This window comes from Artemia sp. Qi Xiang Cuo, chromosome 12 (genome assembly GCF_049724085.1).
Source record: "Artemia sp. Qi Xiang Cuo chromosome 12, ASM4972408v1, whole genome shotgun sequence".
Taxonomy (NCBI): domain Eukaryota; kingdom Metazoa; phylum Arthropoda; class Branchiopoda; order Anostraca; family Artemiidae; genus Artemia; species Artemia sp. Qi Xiang Cuo.
Window position 1 is genome coordinate 31,485,594 of NC_142805.1, and position 18,135 is coordinate 31,503,728.

At 35.5% G+C, this 18,135-nt stretch overlaps 1 protein-coding gene across 6 annotated transcripts in view; it reads right to left on the reverse strand.

Moving 5' to 3' along the window:
• The window catches only part of LOC148946013 (pseudouridylate synthase RPUSD2-like), a 323,761-nt gene that overhangs the window by 115,065 nt on the left and 190,561 nt on the right, over nt 1-18,135 (reverse strand). For all 6 annotated transcript variants that reach the window (XM_089097950.1, XM_089097954.1, XM_089097952.1 and 3 more), the window contains exon 7: nt 9,665-9,752. In XM_089097950.1, the coding sequence (XP_088954076.1) occupies nt 9,665-9,752 (88 nt within the window). The remainder of the gene's footprint in view (nt 1-9,664; nt 9,753-18,135) is intronic.

Sequence of the window (18,135 nt, forward strand, 5' to 3'; positions counted from 1 at the left end):
AAATTACATATCTTGGTTGCAGCGTTAGCTAGCAACCTAGTAAGAGAAGATCACGTCCAATGTTAAGAAATACAAAAACCTATAGCTCCTAAAAAAGGAGTCAGATCAAAACAAAAAGTACACCATTAGAACCGCCTTGTCCGAAACCCCTGTATAGGAAACTTTCTGTCTTTTGGCTTGAACAGCAAGGGAAATATATTGGCTTGAAAATCAAGAAAATTGACTTTAACCACGTTATTATCCACAAACGGGATATTTTTTGTTCTTTTTTTTCTTTTCCCCAGATAGCTTGGCACTGGAACATCGGTTACAGTAAAGAACAAACAGTAAAGAACCAGCCAATAGTAACTAAAATAAGATTATAATTAATGTTAAATATTGATCAATGATGTCACAATCGTAGGCTATACAGCATTAGAACCGCCTTGTCCTAAACCCCTATAAAGGAAACTTACCACCCTTTGGCTTGAATAATAAAGAAAATATATTGGCTTGAAAATCCAGAAAATTTACTTTAACCACGTTATTCTCCACAAACGGGATATTTTTTCTTTTTTTTTCCACCGATAGCTTGGCACTAAAACATCGTAGAGAATTGTTCAATGGCTCATTTTAAAAGAAATCTCTATATCTAGTGCCATTTATAATAAAGAACGAACTCTTCCCTATACTAACTTGCATAGGCAACTTCACTATAGTCCGGGTTGAAGCGGTAGTCTGGGTTGCAGCGATAGCTAACAACCTAGTAAGAGACGATCATGTCCAATGTTGAGAAATATAAAAACCCATAGCTCCTAAAATAGGAGTCAGATCAAAACAGAAAGTACACCATTAGAGCCGCCTTGTCAAAAATCCCTACATAGGAAACTTTCTGTCCCTTGGCTTGAACAGCAAGGGAAATATATTGGCTTGAAAGTCAAGAAAAGTGGCAGCTACTACAACATTCTGCCTAAACGGCATATTTTTTTTTCTTTTTTTTGTTTTCCACAGATAGCTTGGCACTGGAACATCGTAGAGAGTTGTTCAATGGCTCATTTTAAAGGAAATGAATAGGGTTAAAAATCTTTTGAAACTAAAATAAATTATTTCTAAAAGAGAATAAATTTTTCAACTAAAAACTGAATTTTTGATGTCTTTTCATACTGCAGTCTTTTCAAAGATATTTGATTTTTGTACATAAATCATAATCGTATACCAGCGGTAAGATTTGAACCCACGCCTCAGAAGAGACTGGTGGCTAGCACCAGCGCCTTGGACCACTCGGCCACGCTGCCTCTCATAACTATAAATGTGAATCCGGGTTACAGCGCTCGCCTGCTTCAAAGTAACTGAAGTATTCAAATAAAATAAGATTTCCAATAATAACTAATATGCTAACGAATGATAAAAGACCTGAATTATGCTACTGGTGCAATAAGAAACTGACTCAAGAAAAAGTAACACATGGTCTCATTCATGATTACATAAGGGATCGATACTGTAAATAGGAATTTTGTAAATTAATCGATATTATGGTGTTATTGCTAGTCAAAGAGTTCATGGTAATGAACTGTAAAGTAAGATGATTGTAACTAAAGTATTCAACCAAACAGTTCGTGCTCATACTAAAGAGCTGTGTAATGGCTCATTTTAAAGGAAATTGCTGTATATAGAAATTATATTAATAGACGATCATTAGAAGAACAAACCATTACATACATTGGACTTTGTTAGCTCTCTGATTCTTTGAGAGTCGTCTCTTACTGCTCCAAAGAAGAAAAAGCCGTAGGCTTTTTCCTGTTTGTAATCAGGGTTTACATAATCCGGGTTTCATGATCAAGGTCGACCAAGGAAACAACACAATTTGCTAGGACCAATCCAAATTACGTGGAATTTCCCATCGCGGCCTTTTCGGCTTCTGTTGGTATCCCATCCCGAAATGTTATCTTACCTATTTTTGCCAAAAAAGACATACATTGCGCATTTCCTTACAGGCTGACGATTTGTTGTCCGTCATGGAGCCTTTTCGATACGGAGGGCGATGATTCCTGTAGAAGTCTATTTCTGGGGTTTGTGTATTGAAGTGCCTGAGACCTCTATGTCTGTAGATTTAACCGTTTATCTAAAGCGAGACCAGCGACACGAAATCGTCCGGGACGGCAGTTCATCATAATCAAGGTAGACCAAGGACACAAAACGGTTTGCTAGGACCAATCCAAATGACGTGGCAATATCCTTAAACTCAAGCTTCAAGACGTCGATTCCAACAAGGCCGTAGCCCGAGTATAGAGCCCGAGTTTCACAGAAGTTTTAAGGATGTAGGGGTTGGAGCCGGGTTTACAGCCCGTGTCCACGCCTCTGAAAACGCGGGAGTCTGATACCATTGATCTCCATCACCTCGACTCGATATTAGGATTTAGCAGAACGTTCGCTCGTCCATCCCTTGAACTCCATATTTTAATATGTATGGGTTTGCACTGGAAATAAGTGTTTGCTACTATGAGGTTATTCTGCACGCCGCGAGTAAGCAGCGCTGCACCATTGGGGTATCGGTCGCCATACTCACAGGTTCCAAAAGAGAACCCAGAAAAGTCCAAATTCCAACCAATTCTGGCATTGAAGTCGTCACCTATGATGAAAACATCTTTCCGGGATATACTCTGTACAACGAAGCGTGGAAATCCGATTTTGACTTCCTCTGGTGCTTCTCTTCTTAGGACATAGACTGAAACGAAAATGATATTTGCAAACGTGGTTCTGTATCTTGCATAAGAAATACGTTCAAATATGCGTTCATAGTCAATGATGCAATCAGCTGCTTTGAGTGACAGGATAAAAATGACATTCACACGCCCAGAGTCGTCTATAGGACCACAGTTATACAGTGAGTCGCTTTTGCTACCGAATATATCAATCTGCGCAATATAACGGGTGTTCAATCGTGTTTCAAAGACAAGCAGAATATTCAATTTATATTTGTAAAGCTCTCAAGCAAAGAAAGCTCACATTACTGGACAATTTACTGAATTAATTAAAACAAACTTTCCGAAAAAGAAGTTTTTCAAACAAAAGTAAAAGCCATATTAAACTTAAGATCAGAAGAAATAAAAACACCTACTGCGTCATAGATGCTTTACTGAAATTATATGTGTCTTGAACAGTCTTGGAAAGAACTAATGAAATTAAACTGAATATTTGATATATAATGATACTAATTGTTGAAAGCTCATCAGTTCAAATTTTAATTTTACTGTAATTTTTATGTTTATTTTCAATGTTGTAATAAGTACGAAAGAAAATATTTGTAACATAATTCGTTTTCAGTAAAGCGACAATGACGCAGTAGTTTTAGACTTCTTCTTTCTTTAGAAGAGGTGATAAGAAATGATTTAAAAGAAACTGGAACTAAATGGCAAGAAAAGGGTAAAGAGTGACGCTTCAAATACATTGGGGGAGGAGGAGTAGCGTGTGCAGCTACATCTATTATTGGGGGCGGGATCTGGGATGCAATTAAACTGAAAACGAATATAAAAATTGGTAATCTTTATGCAAGATTTTCTTATTACCAAACAATAAAATAAGTAAAAAGTTCAGTAAGTATATAGTACTAATCCCGCAAGGTCTCCTATTCATTCTATAATGGCATTTTAGAAAAAACACTAAACCAGCAAACTTTTGCATATAGCCTATTCATACGTATATCCAGGCATTAGGAAGGGAGGCGCTGGACTGCAGTTTTGTAACAACACTTTTGGCGATGACCAAGAAACTGGTGACACAAAATATTCCTATGTTAAACTGTTTGGGCATCCCACTGTATATACAATTGAATTGTGGGTACTCTGGTAGTTCAATTTTTCAGCTTAGAAATTCCCACTGTGAAGATGTTGGTGTTCTTTTTTTTTTTTAATTATTAATATTGTTCAACGAAAGGACTTCGATGCTTCTAGTTACATGAATTGTAGTGCCGAGTAGCAAGTAAAATCTTTTAAAAATGAATAGTACTGATTTGTCTTTAATAGATTTTGTTTTTGAAACCTTGATGAATGTGTTACTGGTTAGTAGTTTTGTCTTTATAAAAAATAGCAAAACTTTTCTTTTGAAAAAAAAAAAAGACAACATCTTCAACAAAAATATTTCTATTGACTGGATGCCTGTGATATTAAGCCATCTACACAAGTTTTTGTATGCTACATACAATTTAAAGAAGACCATATTAATTGGAAAGTGATGGACATAAACTTTTGGCCAACTAAATAAAGAGTATAATTAAAAAGTAAATGACACTGTTGTGGACCATCAACACCTTAAAATTTTTGCAATGACAGACATGTCAGACACTGAGGACGAGACGGCAAAACAAAACAAAAATTCAGAAGCGCATCCAGGATTTGTGTTTGGGGGGGGGGGGAGTTACACAAAAAAAACTAAAAAAATACATATAAAATTTGTTTATGTCAATTTTTGCTACGTTTTTACGAGTCAAACAAACATTTCGGGGGGGGGGGGGGTTCAAACCCGTTAACCCCCCTTATTTATGAAGCACAGAAATCACATTTAAGTCAAAAGAAGGGATGAAAACCGGAAAAAAAAATCAAGGGGGAGGCAACTACTAAGCTACAACTGCAACGCTAAAACTAATTATAATAATACCTTTGGCCGGTGAACTCGCCCACCAAGTTGAATTTCCATCAAAATTGGATGCTATACTCACAAATGAACTGAAGAAATTTTCGCTTGCGCAGCTAATTGAGTAATCACTAATTACACAATATAAAAAAAATGATTTGAAGAGTTACGATGTGCTTCTAAGAATTTTCTAAAGGCAGATGTTCGAGTCAATTTGGTCAACTTGCTTTTTCTAGTAAAACAAGCTAAACGGATTTTTTTGCCATTTCATTTATTTATTTTATTTATATTTGTTTTTGTCAGTCTTAAAGAGAACAGCTTACTATTATATCTTAGTATACTACTTAATTGGCCCTTACACATTTTATATAACTGTTTTCACGATTTCTAGAAAAAATTCTCCAGGTACATTAGCTAATTAATATTCCTACCTGTCATTCGGAAGCATGATTATTAGCTTCCGCCAGTTGACACGCCTAATGCTTGAAAGACAAATTAAGACCAAATCAATTAAGAAAACACAAATTGACATTACGATGTTTTTAGCTACGCACCGTTTTTAGCTTTGGATACAAAAGTGCGCAAGGAAACTCATCTACATGCCAGGCCGTATCCAGAGGGGTTAGGGGGTTTGAGCCCCCCCCCCTTCTCCGCCGAAATGTTTATCCGACTCGTAAAAACGTAACAAAAATGAATGTTAACAGATTTTTGATGCGGTTTTTAAAGTTTTTTGTTTGTAAATACGCTCCCCCCTGAAAAATTCTTTTGTACCCCCCCCCCCCGAAAAAAATCATGTATACGGCCCTGTCTACATTCCAGGGATGGCACAACAGTGTCCAAGGTCTGACTGGGCAAGGAGCTCATAAACACTTAAGACCCTCATTTAAGACTTTACTTTTACAGTGTTGTGACATAGGCTGGAGGTTGCAGGAAATATTTGGCAATTAAAACATGAAGAACAAAAGATGTAGTCAATCAACTTTAGAATATAGGGAAGACCAAAAGGATCCAAGTGAGATCAAAACTTAGGTATTCGTTACAATTGTAATGCGGCTGACTAATTAGGGCGCAAAAGCGTGGACACTAGTGAAAGATGAGGAAAATATGCCTGACTTTTTCCGAAAAATTCCATAAACACAAAGGTATTGTCAGCTACAGAACGACAACAAAATTGTCTTGCATTGAAACATTAAAACCATAGAACTGCAGCATATTAACATGCCGAAAACTTGCTCACTGCCGTACTGCAACGAGTTTTAGCAGCAAAAGAAATTCTACTTAAATGTTTTGTTTTCTTTTAGACAATAAAGTGCATCTAAAACTAAAAAAAAAGGTATTTAGAAAATGTTTTCAAGATAGAAATAATGTGGAGTTGGCAACTCTGTTCGAAGCCATTCTAGTATATTCCCACACATAATCTCATCTGTAATTTGGCAAGCAAATAGAAAAGGGGGCTGAACCCAGAAGAAAGATTTCGTGATAAATTTGTGAAGCTCCGTCCCTTACTAGGTCGTTTTCTCCCCTTACAACCGAACCCCTACATTAAAGCTGATAAATTACCTGTCCGATCTACACAACGTTTTGGCATAATCTAGAACAATCTCAAGTTTTTGAAGGCCAATATCGCAACCAAAGATTCGTTCAAGTGCAGCTAAAAGGCTTTGGAAAAGTTATTCTTCGGCTTTCTTGAATAATGGAAATGTTTTATCGCCTCTGGGAAATTCAATGAATAAATTCGAGTAAGACAAATAAGAAAGAGGAAATGTGTTTTATTTCATAAAAGTTGCAGTGTTGACAAAACTGAAAATACAACCGCTGAAAACATTAAATAAAACTAAGTACAGGATTTTCTTGAAGTCTTTGGATAGTTTAAAATTTACATCAAGATTTAGAACACGAAAAAGCCACAAAAAAGCAAGTGTATAAATGCCTATATAATTTAAGCCAGTAATCGGCAAATCCATGAGTCAAGGTTCCCCATATCAACAGTAAAGCGATCGCGTTTTCTTTTAAGAATCAAATTTTATAAGTTAATGAACTTTAATTGAAAAGCTGAAGTCCTATTTTGCTACTCTTTTTGATTATTTGCTAGGGTTCTCATCAGATCTGTGATTAGTACATTCTAATTCTAATTACCAATAGCTGCAGAAAATTGGGCTTAGTCATAAGTAGAAGCAAACATTTAGGGAGTGCCAGTCCCTAATATAAATAATAACAAATTATTCCTGAAAAGCACGAGCTTAGGAAGCAACAGCGCCCTAAAATACTAAAATTTCTATACGTTCTAAGGACACCATGGAAGACGCAAAGTGCATCCATGTTGCCAAAAGGCCGTGTTTGAAATATCTCAGAATGGCTAAGGGTATTCATCTGAAAGTTCCAGGCAATGTTGAGGGAAAGATTTCAACTTAATACTACGTCGTTTCTAAAATATTGCAGATACACCTTTTTGACAACCTAGATGCACATATTGTCGTCTGATTTAGCTCAAGATCTTCCTCAGCATTTTTTGTAAGTTTCAAATTAATACCCGAAGCCTTTTAATCCTAAGACATTTCAGATACACTCTTTTTACAACCTGGAGGCATATAATGTCTTTTCATTTAGTCCAACATTCCCCTCAACATTCCTTGCCTCAGGGCCAGTGGGGATTAAGTCATCCCCAGAAATATTTTTTGAACCTTTCGACTATTTTTTTATAGAATGGCTATCTCAAAATTTCCATCGGATGTCTTTTGCTTAAATATCACATTGTAATAGACCAGAAAAAACAACATTTCTACCATAAAACAGTCATGTGAATACATTAATGAGCTTGACAACAATGTTAAAATGTTGAACAAAATTCTTCTAGTTCTAAGAGACAAAAGTTTAGAACTTCCTTTTTGTAAAAATAAACTTTCAAGGATACTTTGTTTTTTCCCTCGAAAGCAGATATTATTTCTTTAGAATAGCAGAACGCTAGATGTTAATATTACCATAAAAGCGATTGTTAATATATTCGTAGTAGTTTGTTTTGCTTCCTTCAATTGCAACATGACTTACGAGAAGAAAAAGGGAAAAAGTTGCCTTACACATAAATTGTGCGGAAATCCGTCGGCTATATTTTAAGGGATTGCCAACAGTTCAGAAGGTCGTCATTTATATTTTGGCAAAGTTGGGAGAGCATCTGTTTGTATCCGTGAAAAGTTTTGCAACTGTTAATATTTATGTCAATAAATGTCAGAGCCCTTTGATGTACTTGCCTTGCTTAAAGCACATTCCCAACGAGATTTTGCCAATAGCGACATTTGGCTAGCGCTAATTTGAGCCGATGAGATTATTCATGCAATTTTCTGATTGGCTGAAAAATTCTGATTGGCCAAATTAGCTCTAGTTAAACCCCAATATTAGTAAAATTTCATTGTGAATGAGTCAGGAAGCGGATAATTTTATAAACATGGGTGGATAAACCGTTTTTCAATAAACTGTATTTCAATCTGATTTTGTACCTCATCGAAAGGCATGTTCTTATAATGAATTCTCAAAAGATTTGTACCTCATACGAAATGTTCCTCACCATAGTAATGAATTTTAATTGGTGAGAGCAATGTTGTTTTATTAAGAGAGTTTAAGAACCTGTGCATTCTTAAATGTGTACAATTTGTATTTTAGAGCCAGAGGCGAAAATTCATGGAAATGCAGGAAAGGTGGGGGGGGGGGGGGATTGGGATTTTGATGTTTTACAATTGTCAATAAAAATACCAAAAAAGAAATTTTCCAATGGAAATACCCAAAAAAGGGGTTCTTCAAAACATGAAGGGGCAAAAATCTAGTTGGGGCAAATGCCCCACCCCCACCAATTGACAACACTGCTTGAAGAAAATGAGTAAAAGAATTATGAAGATCCCTTAAAAGGGACTTAATCTACTAGTCATTCGCAGAGGCGTAATAGCTTCATCGGAGACAGACAGACTGGCCGAGAATGAGAGAACAGGAATTTCAGTATCTGTAGCTCACAGACTATCTAACATAAATTAATTTATTTAATATAGCAAAATTAAGCCATATCATTCAGCCATACAAAATATTTTTTTTTTTACATTTTACTTATCTAAACCCTCAAAAAGAAAAATGTTCCACTTTTACAGAAATTACGTACTTAGGTTGACGCCGCACCCGATTTGAAATACAACTAATAATTCAATTCCCCCTTTCAATAGAAGAGGATATTAACTAAAAGTTAGAAACTCAGGTGCAGGAGGATTTACTTTATAAATAACCAACTTGAGGAAATTATTTTTTCTAGATCAAAATTAGATCAAAAATGTGATTCATCTCTTCGCTCAAGGTGGTGGATTGTACGCCTCCAGGACTACGACAGTGTCAATTTCTACGGTGTACTTTTAGTTTCAATTTACCAAGGCCGTATTCAGGGGGGGGAGTTACACGGTTTGACCCCCCCCCCCCCGAAATGTTTGTTTGACTCGTAAAAACGTAACAAAAATGGACATAAACAAATTTTGTATGCGTTTTTTGAGGTTTTTTATGTAACCCTCCTAAAAAAATAATCAGTAACCCCCCCCCCCCCGAAAAAAAAATCCTGGATGCGCTTCTGCAATTTACCATAGTTTTTTAGAGATTTTAGCCTCTTCTTAAAAATTCTAAAAATGTTCTTCTCTTAACTTCTCAGTGAGATCTGTGTGACAATTACTATTCCCAAAATAACGCTATATGGAAAATATTTATCATTAGGCAGCTTTGTCACTTGTCACTTTTACAACAACTATAGTTACATTTGATTTTTTTTCTCATCGTTTTGTGTCATTGTTCAGTAGGTGTTATTTTGTTTAATTTAGGTTTTCCATTTACTCTTTTTCTCGTCGACGAAGGCCTCCGGGTGTGAATCCGAAACATTCAGTGTTTTGTTAGTATTTAGTATTTGTATAAAAAAAAAAAAAATTGTTTTCAGAGTTCAGTGTCTTATTTAAAAACTTTAGTCTTAATTATATTTTAAATTCATTTTAAGCATAAATGGAAAAGCAGCAAGCAATTATCATCATACAGAAATACTCACCGGAATAGAAGGGGGCTTATTAACCACAACAAAATCATCATCCATATGAACTATTTGGATTGGCTCGCTTACGACTGCTCTTTCGTGTCTAAAAGAGATAAAAAATGAAATCAAAGGAGAGAGAGAGAGAGAGAGAGAGAGAGAGAGAGAGAGAGAGAGAGAGAGAGAGAGAGAGAGAGAGAGAGAGAGAGAGAGAGAGAGAGAGAGAGAGAGAGAGAGAGAGAGGGGGGGGAGAGATAGAGAGAGAGAGATGGAGGGAGAGAGAGAGAGAGGAATCTCTTAAAGGATGTCCCGAGTTTTAAAGTTTGTCTACATGCTACATTGCAATATCTCTATTCTGGCTGGGCATAACTTTCCAACCCTGAGGTTTTTTGTAGCCTACATGCATGTTTTCTTTTTCGAGTGGATTCCGTGTTCGGTGCATGTAATTTTGTCGGAGCATTTGAACTAAGTACGTGAACTCGAACCGTAAAATGAAATTGAAATAAGGCGGGTCTACTAAAGCCCTGGCTCAGTTTTACGTTAGTGCCTAAACTCTTGCCTTCGCTCTACGCGAGGAGATGGGAATTGTCAAAAGCAAAAATTGCTAGATTCCGTTGGTTATATATCTCTGTGCTTGAGCATCTGGTTCAATTAGTCTCCCACAGTTTTTGAATTCAGTGTGAAAGAAACTATTTCCGACGTCCTTCATAATTTCGTACGGATTTCAGTTTTGACAAGTGTACCATTAAAAAAGGTATGAAATTTAGAGCGCCGCCAGAGTTTAAAAAGATTGATGATTTCTAAGAAAGAGCCAAAATCTGAAGTCAACTATAAATCGAATCAGTTCCCATCATTTCCGCTTGGAGACATTTAGATTGTGGAAAAACATGTGGTGGGTAAGCGCTAAGGAAATGAAATAAAGAGAAGTACCTAGGGAACAAAAGACGATCGAATATTTTGAGCACACTAGAGCTGTAAAAAAAGCGTTTCCTATTTTTGTTCTAAGGTTTATTTCTAGAAGTAACCTTCAGCAACGAGGGTGAGAGGAATAAATTAAAAATTCACGTTTACATGTTTCTCTGAAGCTGAAACATTACTTTCAAAATAAACGTTAACATACACCTGCAGTATTTTATGAAACTAGAAATTATAGATGGTTTCTTAAAATAAAAAAAAAAAAAAAAATCAAAAAAAAAAAAAAAACAAGAAAAAAAAAACAACAACAAAACGTTTAGATGATTCAATAGAAAAAGCAAATTAAAATCCATACTATCTATATTTTTGTTTTTATCAACAGCAGGTATGGACCCATGCCCTCTTAAGAAAAATAGCTGTAAAATTTAAGCAATATAACACATGTAATCAAACTGATATAAAAATGAACGGTATCTAAAGAGCCATCTTGTTCATAGTAAATGAAATTTTTAAAACGGAGGATCAAAAGTAATATAGCCTACACATGAAAATAATCTATTTTATATTCTTATTCCAAGTATGCGAGATTTACTAGAGTTTACAATTAAAGCCTAAAAGTTGTTACTATCAGAAATAATTGCATAATGTAAAAAGAAGAAGAATTAACCCCTGAAATGATGGCACTTTTGATGAAAACTACAGCGCCGAATTCAGCATGTCTGGTGATTTGAAAAGGTTTGAGCCCTCTCTCCAGAATATAAGATCCATATTTCCGGTGAGATCGACGCCTAAGAATACATCTTCATCCAGTCTTTTTCAAGGGCGATTGTATTGAACCAGCGGTTATGAGAAATCAGGAGATGGTTCATTCGACCAAAGACTTGGAGTTCTAGTGCTTTTATCGGTAGACAACGACCATATCTCATAAGATGATAAATTTCACCAGATTACTTGATATGTATAGATCTTCTTAGTTTAAATGCAAATTATCCCTTTTTTTACTAAAAACGAGCGGAGCTTCTACCTCAATAAGCCTCCCACACATTGCGACGTAACAGGGCATATTTTTAATCCTTCCATACTAAGAAACCAGTTTATGCACTGTATAATTATCATCACAACATCCAATAGTCAGGTTTCCAACTCTCCTAATACCTGCTTGCGTGACAAGAATATTGCTCCGTTGTTTGTTCGAATTCATCCATTTGCCAAAGTTCTTATCCATGCGGCAAAGGCCTCTGATGATCTTGGACAACTCTAGGGCGTCTCTAGGCCGATGTGGAGTGCAAAGCTGACCCACAAGTGCAGCAATCCAGAGCGAATCCGACAACTTCGTCGAGTTTGCAAAATGGTACAGTCACAGAAAGTTAAAATTTACCATTCCAGCTGCACAAAGGATAAGAATTAAAATGTTTTACGTCAATAATATTTTTAGTTAATGATTATTTAATAAATTTTGAACATTAGCTACATTGTCGAAGCTTCATATTATAGCCCAAGTCGAATGTCTCCGAAGGACCTTGACAAAAGCGTTCCCAGTACGTTAATTTCCAATTCGTCTTTTCTTGTCCATTTAAACGCCGGACTCTTGTTGATAGGAGCATCTCTGACAAAATTCAGACAAAACCCCGATCCGTATGTTGTTCGACGAAACCGAAGGCAAGTGACGTCCACGGTCAAGGGCAAACTCCCGGTGGATTGATAGCCTCAACACATTCATTGACAAAGAACGACATTCCAATTGAAAAAATCCCAGCATTGCCCCATGCATGCCCCGGTATGGTTACTATCTTGTGAGGCAGCCAACCTTCCAACCAAACCTTGAACTAAGCGTTATGCAATAAAAAAAAACCGAACCAAGTAGCACGTGGGTATTAAATAAGAGACCCCTACACCAACTTATTGATAACGGATATTTTTACACTTATCCATGGAAACAAAGGTTTTGGACCATGTACCAAATCCCCCTTTCAAACATTCTATACATAGTACCCCTGTAAGGTCCTGATTCAAGATGTTTCATCATGCATCACTAGTATCTTGAAGTAACACACAAATATTCTTTAACATACTACAAAAAAAACTTACAAAAAAGCAGAACTGTGAAGACTTGATTATTTAGAACCTTAGGTTCTTAGTTTCAAGATCTAGATAACAACAATTGCTATGAGGAAGTAGATATCTACTCTGCGAAATAAGCGTGACGATTAGAATGATTCAAATCGTTACAGTAAACAAAATACGCAGTAGAACTTTTTTAACAAAGTAACAACATACGTTTTTCCAATACACCACAGTAAAGATAAATTTATATCCTAAAATATCAATTAATAAAAATCAAGACGTTCTGACTAATCCCTTCCTTAGATAGAAGCCGTAGGTTTCATGATTGCTAATAAAAGCATTGTATCTATTGATTTGTCCTTAATATAATCCAATGCAAAAGGTAGGGGAACTGTTGGTAAATCATACAATTCAAAGAATGGCGCGCAATTTCATTATGGAATAGGGATTATTGACTGAACATGGGAAAGAGATAATCCCTATTTGATCAGAGGTACGAACAAAGTGATACATAATCTAATAAAAAAAAAAATGGTTGTAAAAAGTGTGAATAATGGATGAAGCACGCGTTGAAGTAGACTTAGGTGTATTGCCTGGATCTCACAGGTCACGTGACTAGGCATGTGTTGGACAATGTTGCATAACTAACAAAAAAAAATAAATTTAAAAAATCTTTTAATATATAATTGGTAAGCGTTTACAGCTCACAGCCAATCCCAAATCTGAAAAACAATCACGTGACGTTACACTAAAGGTACTTCTCCATTTTACAATGAAAATCAGAAGGTTTACGACCTTCACAAAGAGGTGAAGAATTTTATGCGTGGTTTTGGTAATTAAACTCTGTTTAGTTTTTTTTTACGGTTGGGGGACCAAGTTGAAACTTTCAAGAAAAGTATCTTTTTTCGGGGAGGGGGATTTTGTCTTTCGGGAAAGGGAGTCAAATATTTATCTCTAGTCCTTACAAAAGAGTATGAGGTACATATTTTTTCTTTCTTTTCCCTGTCGCCCAACAGGCTCTTTGGACGGTATGTCTATGAAATTGCCATAAATAAACTGACCGCTGATATTTTCTTATATTTTTAGGATTGTACAAAACTAGCCCTTTACTGAAAACACTAATCAGTATTAGATTTTAGTAAAGTAGAAATATAAAGCACATTGGGGTAGTCATTAATATAGAGAAATAAAAGATTTTAGGATGTTTTTGGATTCACTTAATTTGGGGACTTCTACAAAATGAGCCCAGCCCAACGAAATGTTCTTATTTTGGTTCAAATGGGTAGTTCATAGATTACAGTCTATCTTCAGAAATTTATATCATAAGTTGCATTTCTCCACAGTATATACAGAAATAACTGGATATCTGGAAATTATTATGGGCTAAAATTTCTTTATTCGAACAAAGAACTTGCACATAAAACAAACTAATAAAAAGTTTCTAAATACAGAACTTAAGCTCTCAATAGTGTTCTTACATTTTAAGTTTCATGCTATTGGCCATTTGCACTGCCTTATGAACCAGTCCGTCAATTTTATATGCTCTGGTTTTATATGTGAGCCTCCAGTTACTAGAATAATATTTCTTTTTTTGCTTAGGTTTTTAAGAGATTTTAAATTGTAAGCTAAAAATTACCGATATCATTGAGAAAGAAAGACTATTGAGGACCTTATAGGTTGGTCTCTTATTGTCTGAATGCGACTTAACTATTCTTTGGCTCCAAAAGCAACATACCTGTTTTTTTGCGTGAGTTTTTGTTTTAGCCTTTTCGTCTAGTTCCTTTCGCCTAATTCTACAAAAGCAATGAAATATCATAAGTCAGCTCATCCACACTAATTTCATAGATACATGTTGCATACTTCCAGAAGCGACACCTTTTTTCTCGTTAGGGTTCAAGTTAACTCTTTTCTTTCATTACGAAAACTTCGTTTTCAAAAGTATTTTGTGATTTTTTTTTTTTTCAGAGAATATAACATCTCCTTTATGTCTAACTTAACTAAACTCAGCCTCTAATTTCATGTTTCGCCATTGCATAGTCTCTTAGTGTGAATGTTCAGAATGTATGTTTTTATTTTTTAGTGATTAAGAAAACGTTTATACTTTTCTTTTGACATTTTGAAGGCGTTCCAGTCTGCTAAACACTGTAAGAAAAAGAAAAAAACAACAACAAAAAAGCATATCTGCAAGGAGAGGCTATGAACTCCTTGGGTAGTAAAGGGGATAAAAATCACCTGAGCAAAAAAGTTCTGTGTTTTTGTTTGTCAAGCAGGAGGGCACAGGGCTTCACTGATTTAAAATTTCAGATATGCTCAAAAGCATAAATATGACAAAAAAATTGTGTAGGTACACAACTTGACCAGAAAACCCGCAAAAAAAAAAACAAAACGTAAACGCATAGGTAGCTATTATGTATCCCATACTAATTGATTTTACTTTCAAATGCATGTCAAATCAGATAGTATCAAGACGGTTATAAAAATGTAGAACTGCATGAAGAATTTCTTTTGAATTGATTTCTAAGCTATATAGCACTGGCTCCCATAGAAATTTTCCAAGAGATGAATAGACTGAGCATTTTCTACAATATGTATAGGGAGGGTTTGGGCTTGAGGTAAAAACTGTTGCTGCCGAAAAAAGGCGTAAAGACTTTCAGTAATGCAAAAGCTGGTACATTTTCCACATATTTAGGCCTGTCAGAGGACCAAGTTCCCCTTTCCCTCCTCTGTGAATGCCCTTGCTATTTAATACAGAAATGTGCTAAATGGTTTGGCAGGGAGGAATGTCTGTAAGGCCTCTTCCCGATATTTTATGATTTATCAATATATTGTTTCCATATTTACTTACCTATTTGACAAAATATCCCTCAGAGTCCCCCCCCCCCCGAAAAAAAATCTTGCGTACTTATGGTATGTGTTCCTCATCAAACAGTTCGTGGTAACGAACTGTAAGTAAGGAGCGACCCGGCTCAATGGTAACCGAAACTCTAGAAAACGGGTTTTTGATACAAATAGATATATCAAAAGAATCAGATTTCAATGCTGATTTCAAATATATAAGTTTCATCAAGTTTAGTGCTACCCATCAAAAGTTACGGGCCTGAGAAAATTTGGCTGATTTTATAAAAAGGGGGAAAGACCCCCTAAAAGTTATAGAACCTTAATACAAATTACACCATCATATTCAGCGTATCAGACAACCCTACTGTAGAGGTTTCAAGCACCTAACTACAAAAATGTGGAATTTTACATTTTTTGCCAGAATAAAGATCACGTTTGGATTTTTATTTTTTTTTTTTTGTTTTTTTTTTTTTTTTTTCCAGGGGAGATAGTATCGAACCAGTGGTACGATAATATAGTAGGAGGGCTCATTGGAACGTAAATTAAAAGTTATAGTTCCATTTTTAAGTTGCAAAAAAAAATGGAGGGCAACTAGGTCCCCTCCCACCCTTATTTTTTCCCCAAATTCACCCGATCAAAATTTTGAGATAGCCATTTTGTTCAGCATGGTCCAAAATATCATAAATGTGTCTTTTAGGATGACTTAATCCACAGAAGCTCCCAGAGGGAGGGCTAAAATTTATGAACTTTACCCAATGTTAACATATTGTATTGGTTTTTGGGAATTATACAGAAGTTTTCAGGTGTTTTTTTTAGGGTAGTGGGTGGGACGGGTGGGTCGGGGGTTATGTTGGAGGATCGGGTCAAGAATGCAGTGTTCGTGGGGGAAGGGAATTTGCCAGGAAGGGGGCGCCGGACTTGCCAGCATTATTTATTGGCTATTGGGAAGTATACAACCATTTTCAGGAAGGATTTTTTCTGGAGGGGGGCTAGAGAAGGGGGTTACTCTGGAGAATATTTCGTGGAGAATGTTTATTTGGGGTAAGGGACATTTCTATGAAGGGGGCGCCGGATTTCCAAGCATCATTTAAAAAACGATCAGAAATTAAATAAAAAAACAAGTTTTTTCAACTGAAATGTAAGAAGGAATATTAGAACTTAAAACGAACAGAAATTATAACGTATGTGAGGGGGTTGTGCCCCAATGCCATACCTCGCTCGGTACGCGACAGTTTTTTTTATTTGTTTCAAAAGAGCTATCTATTAGTAGTAAGTTATATAAAGGTTTCACGATTACAAGAATATACAGTGTAGTTCGACGATTACATTGCAAAAAGTGACAAAACCTTTTATATTATGTACCTATAAAGTGATCAAACACGCTTTGAAATTATAATTGAGATTGTATAACGCAATCAGACTTGTTTTTGAGACAGTTTCATCATAACGTTTTTTTTTATCTTGAAGCATTATAACAGTTTATACAGCCAAATCGTATTCAAAATATTTTCTTGGAAAAAAATTTAAGTTTTGTATTAATTTTGGGTATATCTGGATATTCATTGAGTTATATAATTAAGGAAGTTGCTAATTAAAGAATAGTAGGCTAAACTCAGAATTGATTGATTGACATATGCTGTTAAAAGCTAAATCTATTTGCAAAAAAGGATATAAGATTCGTGAATTGAATTGTATGAACGATCTTATTTGAATAATAGGGAACAAAACAGAGCTAGATAACATTTGCGAATTGGATCATATGAAGATGGAGAAAAAGGGTTAAACTGATTAGCAGTTAAGGTAACCCCGAAGGGCTTGTTAACTCAGGTAATTTTTTAATAAATTTGAAACAACATCAATCTATAAAAAAGGCTAACGATGATAGAATGACATTGTGAGTTGACCTAGCTTTACGTCTCCGATGTGTTCTGTATAATACATAAGTAGCGTTTAAACCGTGATGTCAATTTAAAATAAGGTCTAACGTTATAGTATACTAAAAAGTTGATACCAAGAGAGATGTAGATGGCAAGAAAAGAATTCTAATAATGAAATTCAGAACAAACCTTAGAAATCCTTGAAATTCAATTAGTAAGGTGTATGTTATTACGAACCGTCAAGGATCAAAGGCACCAACGACCCTAACCACCAGAAACTTCGCCCCCTCAAAGGTCCCCTATCCCCAAACTCGAAGGGCGACCCCTCCCCTCCAACGTTTTGGCCCCCGCCCCCCCGTTTTTTTGAATTTTTTTTTGTAGTTTTTTTTAAATTTATTTTTATTATTTTTTTTAAAAGTTATATATTTTTTTAAACTTTTTTTTAAATGTATTCGAATGAGATGAAAAAAAAATCATATTTAATATGTTCCAAACCCAAAATGAGAATGGTATAGACATGTAAGTCACGACCTTTACTATTAGAAAAATAATATATGAAGTAGCACTTTTTTTATGGAGTAAAATTTTTTTTTGGACTTCGAAACTATTCAACTTTTTTTTTACGTATCTTAAAATGACATAAAATATGCTTACGGCTCTAACAATTGTACTCTATGCTTGCTCAGAAACACGATGCAGCTTTCCCAATGGTACTTTATGGCGGGTTGTCGACACTACCTAGTTTATTGCATGTATTATAACAGTATTTTTTACGCAGGTGAACGATAAACACAT